Raw genomic sequence first — 15,280 nt, forward strand, 5'->3', positions numbered from 1 at the left:
CGAGAACCCCCCTCCCGCCTCCCAACCTGGGTGAAAAATTATCATCCTTTTTCACCGTAAACAGGATTTGGCTTTTTTTTTTTTTTTCACCTTTGATTCATTTTTTTTTTCTTTTCGCTCATAAAGACGGGAAGATTGGGGCTGTCGTTGGTTGGTTGGTTCGGTCAGGCACCAAAACAAGAAACTCAATGAGAAATATTTGGTGCAAGTTCGGTAATAGCGACATGTCCACCACAGATGACTAGAGCACCACACACGACATTTTTTTCTTAAGCTAACATGCTCCGGCTGCCATCCACAGAATAGCTAGAGACCCCTACATGGTTTCTACGTGGTCAAGAGGTATATACACAATCCTTCAAAGGACAGGATTGAGGGGCCGATCACCAGCTAGTACCCTCAAGATCACATCTAGTTCTCAGCAGCTGGGCCCCCCCTTCCCGCCCCTGCTCTGGGCACGGCCAGCTCCCCCCTCCCCCTGCACAGCAAGGCGATGAGGCAGTCACCATTCTGGGTGGGTGGGCAGCCCCCACCCCTCCCCCACCCCTCCCCTCCCCTCCCTCAGACACTGGTACCAACTCCTCTTTCCACAAAATGTGCTTGCAGGCTTCTTCTCTACGTCAAATGGCTCAGAAGGCAAAGTTTGGCTGCAAGGGCTATGGCCGTGGGGGGCGGGGGGGACCTGGTGAAGGAAATGGGGCATTCACTGGCTAGCTTCCTCCCTCAGCTGTCGGCTCCCAGCTGTGTCTCAATGTCCACTCGGCAGATGGGGCATTTCTTGCTCATGGCCAGCCACTGGTCCACGCACAGTTGGTGGAAGAGATGCATACAAGGTAGGCGTCTGGAAAAGAGGAGAGTCAGGTGACCAGCAGCAGGGGCAAGGTGATGGGAACCGCTGGGGACTTGATAAAGGGGGCTCTTGGAACCCAGACCCTGGAGTGAGGCTGCGGCTGAGATGGGAAACCATGACTGGAGGTAACTCTCAAAATATTCTTCAATAAAGGCCTTGGCTTTGTCTTAGACCCACCCAAGCCGGTACCACCACACTTTGTCTCCACCACCCCACGTTCATGGTTCCCACATCTAAAATAGTCCACGCTCTGCTTTACTAGTGCGACCATGAAACACTGTGGCACACTTGGCACCCTGAGGTGCATGCCCACTAAGGGCTTCCTCCCTTGAGCCTGCAGTGCAGGTCACCAATACCCGTGAGAGAAGGGGGAGGAACTCAAAGACGTGGCCTCTCACCTCACATCTTCTCCATCCTCCAACATAGACAGACAAATGGTGCATTTCTCGTCAGTGTCTGACTCCTCCCCCTCGTCTTTCTTCCCCTTGCTGTCCTGGGGTCTTCGCTGTGAGTAGAGAAAAAAAAAAAATACTTAGTTGCCTGGTACAGACTCCAGCTGGCCACTGGCTTTCATCCACAGCCTCCTCTCACTCTGGTAGTCTCCGCCTTCCCTAGGGGTCGGCCTCTTTAAGTGCTCATCCCTGACTCCTCACTCTTGCTTCCGGAGAGAGAAGGCTAAAATCAAGTGAGGAAGAGGGCAGTAGACTGCTGGTGGTTGTCCTGGACACTGCGAGGGGCCCAGTGTTTGGAAAGGAGCCAAGCTCCTAGTCATTCTGTGCTTTGCAAAGCTTCAGTCTGCGAATTTTGGCTTCCCCTGTCCACTTCCTCTCACACCCTGTCCAACATGTACCCCTACCTCTAGGTCCAGAATGCTTCATTCATTCATTCATTCATTCATTCATTCATTTACACACATTCCTCATTCACTCTTTCCACTGATGTCCATTCATCTGCCCTCCTTATTATCTCTCCACCACCATTCCCCTCTAATTTGCACCACGTGGTTCTAAACTGTTTTCTATAGTTGTATTTCTCTCCCTGGCCGGAAAGTTCCCTTAAGCTACTGAGCTCTAGTGTGAGGCTAGCCACCATGTTGCTACTGTGCACACTTCCTGATTTACACATTTCTCTCCATAATTCTATGTTAATTATTTGACAACAGTTAAGCACTCTGCAGAACGTTTTCAAGTTTGACATGTGGCCGAGTACAAGGCATGCCACTGCTGTTTAATAAATATTCTGGGGAAGGAAAAATCTAACCACTGAATTAACTCCATCCACCTTCCATGTCCTCATCCCCACACTGCAGACATCAGCTCTAAGTCTGAGAGTAACCACAGAGAGAAAAGCATCCATTCTGCTCTCTCTCCAGGGGCAAGCAAACCACAAAGTCATTTTGCAAAGAGACATGTGGAGTCACAGAAGAAGGCCAGAGAATGACACTGGGACCAGGCCTAGATGTCGGGACTACCTACTCTGCTTGGGAGCTCCAAAGCTCCGTGCTCTGGTTTGGTCTGGGGGTGCTCTGCCCTGGCTAGAACATACAAGGAAGCCTGTTGCTTCCACTTGATGCCCCCCTCATGTGCCCCATGTACCAGCTGCAAATGATGCCAGGCTTCTGCAAGGTCCCTTTACCCAGAAAGCCAAGCAGTCTCCATTGTCCTGTGTGTTTGCCATGCATTATTTTAGTATTAGTAGGGTCATGACGATCTGCCTGCTGGAGGGTCAGCAGTCTTGGGGGTAGGACTGGCCCTGCTAGAGAAGAAATGACCAACAAAACAGCATTAAGCCCCAACCATATGCCTAGTTTCTATTGCTTTTATCCACCATTTTCCATGATTTCCTCTTTGTGTCATAATTTCAGTTCAACAGTATCTTGTTTAGCTATTTCTAATCTGTATTTCTCTCCTTTTGCATCACATTTCTCATTCTCAATCTTTAATCTCTCAGATATTTCTTTTTCTCCATTATCTACAGAACTTGGTGTTGTGGAATATTATTTTAATGAGGCAATGATGTGTCACATTTGTTTCTGGTGTGGAACATTACTTTAACTGTGTAAAGGTGTGTTACATTTGTTTCTGCTGTGGAATGTTACTTTAACTGTGTAAAGGTGTGTTACATTTGTTTCTACTGCCTTTGTTTAATTCTGTAAAGATGTGTTGCTGTTTCACCTTGCCTGCCTAAGACACCTGATTGGCCTAATAAAAAGCTGAATGGCCAATAGCTAGGCAAGAGAGGGCTAGGCGGGGCTTGCGGCCAGAGAGAACAAGTAGGAGGAGAAATCTGGGCTCAGAAAAAGAACAAAGAGAGTGAGGGAGAAAGAGAGGGACGCACCCAGGGTCCAAAGCCAGGCAGCTGCCAGCCAGATGTGGAGATAGCATCAATGTAAGATACACAGGATGAAAGGAGGGAGGGAGGGAGGGAGGGAGGAAGGAAGGAAGGAAGGAAGGAAGGAAGGAAGGAAGGAAGGAAGGAAGGAAGGAAGGAAGGTAGGTAAAAAGCCCCGAGGCAAAAATGTAGATGAAGAGAAACAGGTTAAGTTATAAGAGCTGGCAAGAAATGAGCATAAGATAAGGCCAAGCATTCATAACTAATAATAAGTCTCTGTGTCATGATTTGGGAGCTGGTTGGTGGCCCAAAAGAAAAAGCCTGCTACAACTTTGATTTTAACTTCAACCTTTTTTCGGCATTTATTTAATATTCACTATTCAACTACCTTCACATTTCATTAACATTTCTTTGTAACTTTGATAATCTTAGTTTTTTGTTGTTCTGTTGTTTTTTGGCTTTTCAAAATAGGGTCTTACTGTGTAGTGTTGGCTGTCCTGTAACTTAGAGATTCCCCTGCCTCTGCCTCCCAAGTTCTGTGATTAAAGGTGTGTACTACCAGGCCTGGCTTGATAACCTTGATTATTTTGTACTTTACCTCCATTCCTCTTCCTATTCTTATTTCTTTCATATAGTCCCTTTTTAATGTCTATGTATTCTATTTATTATTAGTTAAAATATACTTTTTGTTTTGTATTATTTTAGTCTGTTAAAAATTTTGGAGGCAGAGGCAGGTGGATCTTCGTGAGTTCGAGGCCAGCCTGGGCTACCAAGTGAGTTCCAGGAAAGGCGCAAAGCTACACAGAGAAACCCTGTCTCGAAAAACCAAAAACAAAAACAAAAAAACAAAAATTTTTAAATTGTTTTAACATTGTATTTGCATCCTAAAGTTTATGAACATTTTCTTATCTTACATTCTTCCTATTTCTTCTCTACAATATTTTCCTCTTGGTTCTCTCTTGAGTTTTAATCCTCCTATTTTTTTCTCACTGATTCAGCCCCCTAAGCTCATATATTTATATGGTCCCCAGTTGGTGGAATTGTTTTGGATGGACTAGGAGGCATGGCCTTGTTGGATTAAGTATGTTACTGGAGGCAGACTTTGAGATTTCAAAAGACTTGTACCATTCTTGGTGTGCTCCCTCTGCCTCCTGTTTTGGGGTCAGGATGTGTGCCCTCAGAGGTTCCTTCTGCCATGCCTTTGTTCTGCCACTGAGGTCTCTAACCTCCTGAAACTGTAAGCCAAATTAGACACTTTCTTTTATAAGTTGGCTTGGTTATGGTGTTTTATCACAGCAATAGAAAAGTAACAAAACAGAGGAGATGCATATTTGATGGTCTGTGGTCTTTGATACTGACACCAGGCACACAGGCAGGAACTGGGAACAGCAGCTTACCATTTGTTCTTCCTGAGCACTAGGTAGGTACTGGGCCCTGTGTATGAAGCTGCATCATCCCACTGCTTTCTGTAGCAGCCATGTTGGAAATAGAAAGGCTGGGCCACAATCCACAGCCACACAGCTACAGTCAGAAGGACTGAAATTCAAAACTGGCTGTCTAACTTCAGTCCCAAGTAATTTCAACTATTGCTGTCTTGTGTCTCCCCAGAGTGGATGGAGGTCTCTAGGTGCATTGTGATGAGCCTTGCCCTGCCCTTAATTTCCCTAAATTTGCTTATTTTTGATTCAACATTAGCTTTTTTGGTACAGCGATTCTAGGTTACATAAAAACTAAGCAACTGTAGTGTATTTCCAACCCCCACTATAGGGATCAGAGGAAGCCCTGAGCAATGAAGTCCTCAGTGAGAGTGTATTTTGACATGTGTACAGTCATGTCAAGGATGCCCAAGTCCCCAGACCCATGGGACAATTGGCAAATCTGTTACCAATATGGCCCAGTCTCAAGAGAAATGGCAAAGCTTTTCTTGAGAGTCCAAGTCTGAGTGTTTATGCACACTTCATCAATGTGTGCAAAGATTAGCAACTTCAGTTTCCTCCGCCTGGAGATTTAGAGCCTGAGACAGCTCACCTCCAGAGACTCCTACTGAGACCAGCCAACCCCTCCCCTGTGCTGTACGTAATAAACATGCCGAGGTTCCAGGCTGCAGTGGTAATGTTAGAGAACCCGACCTGAACCCAGCTCCATTGTGTGTGTCTGTCCTTTCTTCACTCCCTCACTGGCCCTAGCCAGGGTTCTAGGACCCAAGTCACAAGCAGGAGGTGCCCCGCCCCCACAGCTTCTCCTTATATGAATATCTCATCTTAGGTGGTAAACTTGTGACAAATGATGAGCCAATACTGGCCATTATTAGCTGAAGTCCATTCGTTTCCATGAGTTATGAGTTAAGGGCTAGATCTGAAATGTTAAAGGTTTCACTGCACACTGACGACTTTGGAAAGCAACTGGATCCTCAGGGTGGTGGTCTTATTAACTGATTAATCCACTGATGCATCCTAATTTGATAACATTATAGGTGATGGGAACTAGGAGGTAGGACCTAGTTGGAAGAAGTAGGTCATTGGGGTGTTCCCTGGAAGGGCATACCTCTTTCCCAGAATTTGCACCTTCTCGGTTTCCTAATTACCAGACCTCACCACAGTCCCAGAACCAGAGACAAGAAACCACAGACAAACTTCCCAAACTCTGAACCCAGATGAACCCTCCTTCATGACAGTTGTTTTTCTCAGGGATTTTGCCACAGTGACAGGCAAGCTAACTAACTCAGAGATCCCGGGAGCCTTGTGTTTTTGGTAAATGCATAATGTCACCTGTTTACATTAGGATGCCACATAGAATAATTTGCTGCACTAACAAAATCCCTGGCCCTCAGTCTATTCCTGCCCCCCCACATACACACAATGGCAACCCCTGATCTTTCTTCTTCTTCTTCTTTCTGTAGCGTTGTTTTCCAGAATGTCAAATAGTTCTGAGTATACAGTTTACAGCCTGGGGGGCTGTCTCCTTTCACCTTTTAGTGTATACTTAACCTCCCTCCACATCTTTTCACAGCTCATGGATTATTTCTTTATGGCTGCTTATTTATTTACTTATTAAAGAACATTTTGGCTTCTTCCAGGTTTTCATTTGTTTTAATTGAAATCATGTTTTAAAAGCGCATATGTCTGGGTGCCAGCCCTACAGATTCTACTACTAAGGTCAGTGGGTACAGTCCATAGTTCTGAAACTTTCAAATCCCACACCATTTAGAGGCCTTCTTTGTCCATTTGTTCTTATGAGAGAGGACTTTGAATTATTTTCTAAGGCATTTTCTATTACCCTTGTGTGTGGAAGCCCCTTTGCCCCCAGACTGATAAAAAAAAACACTGATTATCTATATACCGATGCATGCACAAAGACACTCGTGACCACTCTAGCCAGTATCCACACACTCAGCCTTTCTCCCATCCTCCCTCCACACCGACTGTGAGCTGATGAGACAATCCTGAGGAGCCATCCAACCAGAGCAGAGGCTTCTGGGCTTTGGATGGTGTCCCCTGCAGATGGCCAGGCTGGTTCCAGCAGACAAGCTGACATCTCCCTTCCCACCCCCTGCCCATGCAGCTAGACTCCGCAGCCTCACCTTCTTGTACTTGTGGGGGAAGGTGAACCTCTCGATGGTGTTCTGTACGGCTCCTCGAGTCACGTTTCCCAACCTGTCCTCGAGCTGCAGCAGCTCCTGCAAAAAGGAAAACACAAGCATGTGTGCTCAACGTGTACTAATGCATATAAACAACATGAGAAGGATGAACAAGTGGAGGATGTGTGCAGGAAGCAGTCACACTGCCAGCCGGAAGCACTTGTGTAGTGTGGGAAGCTGCACTTTTCTCTTCACGTCCTCTTTCTCTCTTACTTTCCATCCCAGGACTTCCCACCACTCGCATCTACCCACCACATCATCTACCCACGGCATCATCTACCCACGGCATCATCTACCCACCACATCATCTACCCACCGACAAGGACAGTCAGAGAGACCGGCTTATGAACAGTAGCATGCCAAGTAGCCAGTGCCATACAGGGCAGCAACATACCTCGTAGCTCTCCCGAACAGCAGAGGTGTGTCGACTAGGATTTAGTCCCTGGAGAGCGAGGAAGTGAAGCTGCGGGTAAGGGTAGTTTCGAATTTCATGGACAACCTGATAGGGAGAAAACAGTTTTGGAGAGAGTGAGCATCCCAGGCTTCTCCTGGGACCAACAGACTACTCCTCCGCCCTCAACCACCAGACAGCACACCCATGATCTTCTGCAGGCAGCAGGGCTGTCCCTCCGCTCTTGTCTCCTACCCTATTCCTGAAGAGCCAAGCTTGTGCATAGACACTCATAACCATCAACACAGGGGCGCTGACCCTGATCGAGCACCAGCTGTACCATGGCGCTGTGCTGACTGCTTCCTGTGACTTAGCAGTTTAACTGCCTCCCCTGATGGAAACTGCAGGTCCAATCACAAATCCCCATTTTCCTGAGGGGGCATGAATAAGGCACAAGTAGATTAAACAATCAGCTCATGCCACTCAAGCAAGTGACAGAGTCAAGACACAGGCCTAAGCAGCAGCTGGGTGGCAGGAGCTTCCTCTACTACCCTCAAGAGCAACAGGATGGCTAGGGGTCAGTGCCAGGGCCAAAAATGTCAGTAACCAAGGTAAATAGTATTGGAACGCAGTGTCTCTAAGTCAAAATGAATTTTTACAAACCTATGAGAAACAATGCAGACTCGAGCCCCAAACTGGCTGATCTCTGTTTTATTCAGCCTTTCCTAACCCCAGCTAGGAGTCAGGCCAGCTGCCATCAAGCTTCCCATTGCATACACTAGAGCCAATGATTTCAACTCTCGAGGCCTCAGTTTGTCAATATGCAAATGGACATGATGCCTGGTTGTACGGGGTACTGGCAGGAGGAGGTAAGACTAGTTCTGTGAGGTGTTCATAATCATGTCTGGTAGGTAGTAAGTGCTCCTTCCCCAAGCCACGGGGTGGCTAATGAGAGAATCCAGGGCTGAAGAGGGAGAATTCTGTTTGGGGACAGCAACAGGAGTTTCTCTTGGTATTGTGTGTCACTTGCAACCCCAAACCCGACCTGAGTTTTCTAGCACATTTGGGGTTCTACAGCCCTAAGAGGGCTGCTCCTGGGGAGGGGGTGGCCTGAGTCTGCAGGGAGGTACTACTCTAGGCTCTCTTGTGACCCTCGAACCAACCCTGTGAGAGTCACACAGAGTGGCGTCTACATTCCATCTCACAAAAAAAAAAAATAAAAAAAAAAAAATAAAGTCATGCTCAGGGAGACAGAAGTATGGGGTGGGGGCAAAGGTCAGGTTCAGGTGTTGTTCCTCAGGAGCTGCCCTCTTTGTTTCATGAGACTGAGGTTCTCAGGAGCACCAGTGGCTCAGTGATAAGGCTCGGCTGGCAAGCCAGTGAACCCCAGGGACCTGCTTGCCTCCACTTGCCCAGCTTTAGTGTTATAGGCACACACCACCATGCCTGGCTTTGTGTGGGTGGGCTGGGAGTCGAACTCAGGTCCTCGTGCTTGTCCGGCAAGCGTCTGACTGACTGAGCCATCTCCCCAGCCCCAAGGCAGTCTCTGCGCACTGGGCATTTCCCCAGACTACAGCCTGCCATGCTGCCTCTTCTACCCGACACCCCTCAGCAGTGCCGGCGTTTGGACTGACTAGTCACTTGCTCCGTTTCATCTTTCTCAAGCTGTAACAAGCTCTGGGGCTGAGAGCGGAGGGCAGCTGCTGGTCTGCCCGGGAGCCAGGACTCAGAGGACCCTGGGCACCGGAGAGCCATGGCCTCAGCTCACCACTAGCACGCAGTGGGCAGTGAGGAAGTTCATGTCCCCCGCCACCCCCCAGGACTCTGTGACTTACCATCTGTGTGGAGGAAGAGTTTCTGGGGAAGTGGTGCATTCGAGGAGTTGCTAGGTAATGCTGATAGTGCTGAGGGATGGGCCGCACCTGGAACTGGGCAGGACTCAAGCCGGCGTCCACACTGAGATCCCTGTAGAGACACAGCCTCATGAGCTACAAGGTGGGGGAGGCACCAACCGCTTTCAGAAGAGGTCTCACACACCACCTTGGGCCAAAGGCAGAAGACATACTGCAGACTCTGCCCCTCAGAGTGGGAGAATGGCATTAACAAATCTTCCTACAAGCTGCTTACCCACAACGAACTGTCTCCTTGTCCCTCCTGGACCCGCATCTAAGACCTTTCAGTCGGAGGCATAAGGACCATTTTTCAAGAACCATGTCCAATGCTCCCTTCCAAGGAAGAGTCTAAATGGAGCAGGTCTGGGATACTGAGCAAAGGAAGCCAAGGCCAGACTGAGGATGGGCAGTGGCCATATTTTCACCACTCAATAAAACCACAAGCAAGGGACCCTCTCTACTGCTCATCCTACCGGCTAGAAAGGAATCCTGGCCCACCCTGTCACTCCTAAAAGTTTTAAAAAAGTCACTTCATTTAAACATGAGTTTCACCAAAACATTTCCAAATTTGATGGAATCTATAAACCTACAGACTCAAATGACTAACAAATTTCAACAGTGTAACGCAAAGAAAATAACCCCAAAGTACATAATAATCACATTTGAAAAAACAATAAAGATATAACTTTAAAATTAATCTGAGATTAAAGAAGAAGGCCCCTCAGATAGAGAAGCTGGGTACTAATTATCATAGAAGCAGCCAGGAAAGAAAGAGATGGTATCAATAAGAAAAAATAGACTATCAAGCATAAAGTCTACACCCAGCAAAAAATGATTTTCAAAATGAAGGTGAAGTAAAGCTTTTTCAGATGAGCAAAGACTGAAAGGAGGTAGTGCTTATAGGCCAGTGTCACAAGAAATAGTCAAGTAAGATCTGCAGACAGGGAGAAAATGATGCCAGGTAAAAACTTAGATCCATACAAAGGAACAAAGAGGAATCGGCCGCTAACGAGAAACAGAGCCAATTTTGGGTCTGTGGAGAAAATGCAAGAGGAGAAACTGGAACATTCTGTCATAACCAAAGGCAGGAATGCTACTGATGTACAACAGGGTCATGGCAGAAAGAATCTTCCAGAAGAGGCTTCCATCAGCCAGGTTTGGATAACATGCATGTCAGTAACTATAACAACAAAAAGATATTGAAGCCCGTGAAATACATTAAATGTGGGCTGAGATGATGCTAAACAAAACCATCCTCTCTGAAGGATGCTGCCAAGGGACCAGCTCCGAACCCAGAAGTCTAGTAAACAAAGAGAAGATACAAGCATCTGCCTTGCCAAAGTACTCAGAGTAACCAAATGGTTGATGAGGGTCATTTCTCATAGTGAAGTTTTCCAGCGCACATATGAATAAGGAATTATTAAATTACCTGTCACCATTTTGCATCCTCCAAAGAATTAAGACCCATATAGAGGTCATCAATTTCTGCCAACATTACAGAAGGACAGGCAGCCACACAGAGTACTTTCTGGTAGAAAAACGGTATTGTTTCCAAAGTGTTTCTGCTAAGAAATAAGTGATAGAGAGAGGGAAAGAGAGGAAGGGGGAGAGAAAAAAGAGGGAGAGAGGGAGAGAGGAAGAGAATGAGGGAGAGAGATGGGGAGAAAGAGAGGAAGGGAGGGAAAGAGAGAAAGGGAAAGAGGGAAAGAGAGAGAGGGAGAGAAGAAAAGAGAGGGAGAAAGGGAGGGAGAGGTAGAGAGAGGGAGGAAGGGAGAGAGGTAGAGAGAGAGAGAGAGAGAGAGAGAGAGAGAGAGAGAGAGAGAGAGAACTGGGGACTTTTTAAATGGTTTATTAAGACAGGGCCTTACTCTGTAGCCTAGGCCAGAAGTGAACTCACAATCCTGCCTCCACCTCCAAAATGTTAAGATTGCAGGCATGAGCTGCCCTTGTTCCACTTTTGAGGACATCTAAAGTGATGTCAGAGTGATCAAAGTATAACAGCAAAATCTAGATAAGGCAGACTCTTCAGGAAGAGCAGTCTAGTGTCTACACACACACACACACACACACACACACACACACACACACACACACGAAAGAGAGAGAGAGAGAGAGAGAGAGAGAGAGAGAGAGAGAGAGAGAGAGAGAGAGAATCATTAAAGGCATTCCTGCTTCCAGCCATGTTTTAAGATAACAGAGACTATAATGAAAAACTGGACAGAATACATACAGCATCTGCTTTTGGATACCGCATAAACCAGCACAAAGCTGTGACCCAGGTGACCCGCAGCCTCACTGACTTTGCCCGAGAAGGTGTCCAGGCCAGAAAAACACACACTGGCGTTTGAGATAGACTGGTGTTCTCAGGTGGAGGACTCGCTCACTTCCTACAGGGAGCTGAGGTCCCTGACATTTGTGGTACAGTGTCCTGAAGAGGAAGTCATTGCACCAAATGAGAGCTCCAGAAGTCTGTGGTGTCCCCTTGAGTCTTTACTGAACAGTAAGGTATGTGGGTAGGGCAGTTTCTCAACCTGTGGGTCACGACCCCTGGAATGACCCTTTCACAGGGATTCACAATCAGATATCAAATACCTGCACATCAGACATTTACATCGCAATTCACAGCAGCAGCAAAATTACAGTTATGAAGGAGCAACAGAAATAATTTTATAGTTGAGGTTCACCCCAACATGAGGAACTGTATTAAAGGGTAGCAGCATTAGGAAGATTGAGGATGACTGTGTAAGGTGACATCCCACAGGTTGAACAAAGTACCCATGGAAATAGTGGTTCCTAGAATTTAGACAGATCAAAAGACCTTTTAATTCTGTTTGAGAATGAGACTTCTTGCTCACCACTAAGGGCCTTTAGTAGACTTCAGAACACTTTTAAAGCTGGCCTCTAAGCTTTACTAGGGCAGACCTAGAGTACTTGCTGATTTAGGGACATTTGAGATCTGCTGTAATAAGACTTAACAAGCCTCCAAAGACTCCAACAGATCCACAAGTGCTATTTACCAGAACAAAGCCCAACGTTCCATAAATGACCAAAGCAAATCCAGTTACTCAACAATCTATAGCTCACAATGTCCACAGTTCAGCAGGAAATAAACGGTCATGATAAAAAGAAGGATAATATGTCCTACAGTGGGGGGGGGGATCAGACCACAGAAATACCCTGACACTAGAAAGCGACAGTGATGGCGGAATTAGCGAATAAAGACGCCGAAATAGCCATTATAGCCATGTCCAAGTGCATAGAGAATCACAAACACAGGGAAGAGTTTTCGACAGTGGTGTAAGAGGAGCTTCTTGGGATGAAAAATGCAATGTTGAAAATGGAAACTTCACTGGCTTGGGTCAACACCAGATTAAGACTAGTGATTTAAACACCCAGCAATAAAAATAATCCAAATGAAGTATGCAGACAAAATGGAAGAGAAATTTAAACCTCAGTGACACTGCCGAGCGAGCAGCCTGATGGGTAAACAAGGATCACCCTCTCCAAAGGGCCAAAGGAAGGTAAAAGAAAAGAAACATGTTAGAAAAACTTGCAAAAAAGATTTCCAAAAACTGCTAAAAAGCCAAAGAACACAGATTCAAAGCCCTCCGCATCTTTCAAGCAGAGCTACAAAAAGAGAATCTGCCCAAGATACATAAATTCCTAGAAAATACTAATAAAATTCTAATGCCAGCCCAAGGAAATAGAAGAGCCATGAAAAGAGAGAAGAATTTCAGATTTTTCAAGCCGGGCGGTGGTGGCACAGGCCTTTGATCCCAGCACTCAGGAGGCAGAGCCAGGCCGATCTCTGTGAGTTCAAGGCCAGCCTGGCCTACAGAGTGAGATCCAGGACAGGCACCCAAAACAACACAGAGAAATCCTGTCTCAAAAAAAAAAAAAAAAAAAGAAAAGAAAAAGAAAAAAAAAGAATTTCAGATTTTCTACTAGTCATAAAGCAGACCAAAAAACCATGGAATGATATTCTTAAACAAAAAAATTAGAGAAGCCTGTACCCAGCAAAAATGGGGGTGTACCCAGTGGGGGAGGGTGAGTCCACACAAGACTGTGGAATATGGACCAGCCTTCCGGATTCCTATTCTTAGTGTTTCTCAGGGCAGCAGGGAATGCAGAGAGGTCGAAAAGAGAAATAAGACCAGGTTTGGATGGATAAGCAAGCTAAGGACAGGGACGACACACCGCACTGCTCCTGACTCCTGCCAAGGGCGACCTTACTGCAGGGTCCCACCGTCGACCCCCACCTTGTGGTCCCACGTGCGGCGTCGGACCCTGTGTTTGTGTTCAAGGGCTCTGGGTGCTCCGTGTGTGCTGAATTGAATCAAACTGAACTGACTTGACTGCTGAGGGACAGAACTGAATCCAGACTGCAATTAAATCTTCCTAATTTGAATCTGCTAATTGGGAAAAGGCTGGGCGGAAGTCGGCAGTGGTGTGATCCATCTTTTAAGAGACGGTTCAGTTTTAACGGGGAGTACCTGATGATGCTGAGGATGGGAGTCAGAACACGCTTACAGCGCTCTTCCTGACCCCCAGAAGCATGGGAAGCAGACGGTCAACAAGAGCTATACTGTGAATCAGTTCCCGCTATAGAGGAAGGGGTGGCTCCCAAAGCCGCCCTGACCTAACCAGCTCTCCTGGCCCAATGTGTGCAAGACGATACACTGGCGCGTCAGCTTTTAAAAATAGCCGGAGCCGGGCGGTGGTGGCGCACGCCTTTAATCCCAGCACTCGGGAGGCAGAGGCAGGCGGATCTTTGTGAGTTCGAGGCCAGCCTGGGCTACCAAGTGAGTTCCAGGAAAGGCGCAAAGCTACACAGAGAAACCCTGTCTCGAAAAAACAAAAACAAAAACAAAAACAAAAACAAAAACAAAACAAAACAAAAAAAAAAAAAAATAGCCGGAGCCAGGCGGTGGTGGCGCATGCCTTTGATCCCAGCACTTGGGAGGCAGAGGCAGGTGGATCTCTGTGAGTTCGAGGCCAGCCTGGGCTACAGAGTGAGTTCCAGGAAAGGCGCAAAGCTACACAGAGAAACCCTGTCTCGAAAAACCAAAAAAAAAAAAAAAAAAAAAAATAGTCGTCGCTCCTTTTCCAATGAGGAATATTCTCCCCACCCCCTCTTGTGTTCTTTATCTAAAAGTTGCAAGAAAAACAAAGAATTCCAGGATACACTTCACCTACATTCCCCACAAAGCCACTGTTTACAGCCTATTTGTTTCTCTCTGTGACTCTTTATGTGCACATAAGCACACATACATACACACATAAGCTGATCCCTGAGATCAGCTGTGTCTGCTTGAGCATCAATCAGGATAAGGCCTGTGGACTGTTGACATTTCCTCAGAGAAGGAGGGATGGAGAGGACCACTGAACTTCCCACTGAAGCTGCTTTGGGGTCACCTGTAAGCAGCTCTCCACCTGTACACTATAAGGAAACCAATAAACTCGTTGGTTCTCAAGGAGAAACTTTGGTGAAATCAAACTTTTCACTTGTCGATTGGACCTTGAAGGGAGTGAGTAGACACTGGTCTATTTCCTCAGGAGAGGGATTTTAGCAACAACTCCTTAGAAATCCACTGCAGGCATGATTAAATAACCAGTGAACTACACATCTTTTTAAATTATCTGAGGGGGTCTAGTCTAACTCCAGTTAAGACCAGGTCTCTCCTGGGTGACAGCTGGAGAGGTGAATGGGCTACAAAATCCCAGAAGCATGGGTGACTGGAAGACTTCCCTAAGGGCCACCTGTCCCTAACACACAACACCTCCCTCTTCCTCTCTAGTGCCTATCCACAGTCCTTCCCTTCCCTCTGGCCTCAGCCCAAGTCACATTCCCTGTACTGCCTTGCCTATAAGCTCTATCATTTCTCTGTGGATTCTTACTGACCACCCCCTCCAGGAAGCCTTCCCAGACCACCCTGGCACCTCTGTGTTCTCCTCCCAAGCTGTCCTCTAGAGTCTACTGGTTTGTAGCCCTCCTGAGCCTGGGAAATGCTTTACATCCTGTCTCCCTTCTTTCTGGCAGGACCATCAAGACCAAGCCTTGGAGTTGGCCCAGGCTAGTGTTCGGTTACACTGAGCTCCTACCCACAAACAGGCCCTGTACGTGACTGAAATAGAAACCAAGGCTCAGTAGACTGGGGTCTAACTTGCATCATTCAAAA

The 15,280-nt window shown here is 46.8% G+C and overlaps 1 protein-coding gene across 1 annotated transcript in view; it reads right to left on the minus strand.

Moving 5' to 3' along the window:
* Window positions 1-560: 560 nt before the first annotated feature.
* The window catches only part of Ark2c (arkadia (RNF111) C-terminal like ring finger ubiquitin ligase 2C), a 108,801-nt gene continuing 94,081 nt past the window's right edge, over window positions 561-15,280 (minus strand). The window contains exons 4-8 of the mRNA XM_076555552.1: window positions 9,045-9,174; window positions 7,213-7,317; window positions 6,762-6,857; window positions 1,249-1,355; window positions 561-841 (exon numbers count right to left, since the gene is read on the minus strand). Of these exons, the coding sequence (XP_076411667.1) occupies window positions 724-841; window positions 1,249-1,355; window positions 6,762-6,857; window positions 7,213-7,317; window positions 9,045-9,174 (556 nt within the window). The 3' untranslated portion in view covers window positions 561-723. The remainder of the gene's footprint in view (window positions 842-1,248; window positions 1,356-6,761; window positions 6,858-7,212; window positions 7,318-9,044; window positions 9,175-15,280) is intronic.

The sequence above is a fragment of the Peromyscus maniculatus genome, chromosome 19 (genome assembly GCF_049852395.1).
Source record: "Peromyscus maniculatus bairdii isolate BWxNUB_F1_BW_parent chromosome 19, HU_Pman_BW_mat_3.1, whole genome shotgun sequence".
NCBI lineage: Eukaryota > Metazoa > Chordata > Mammalia > Rodentia > Cricetidae > Peromyscus > Peromyscus maniculatus.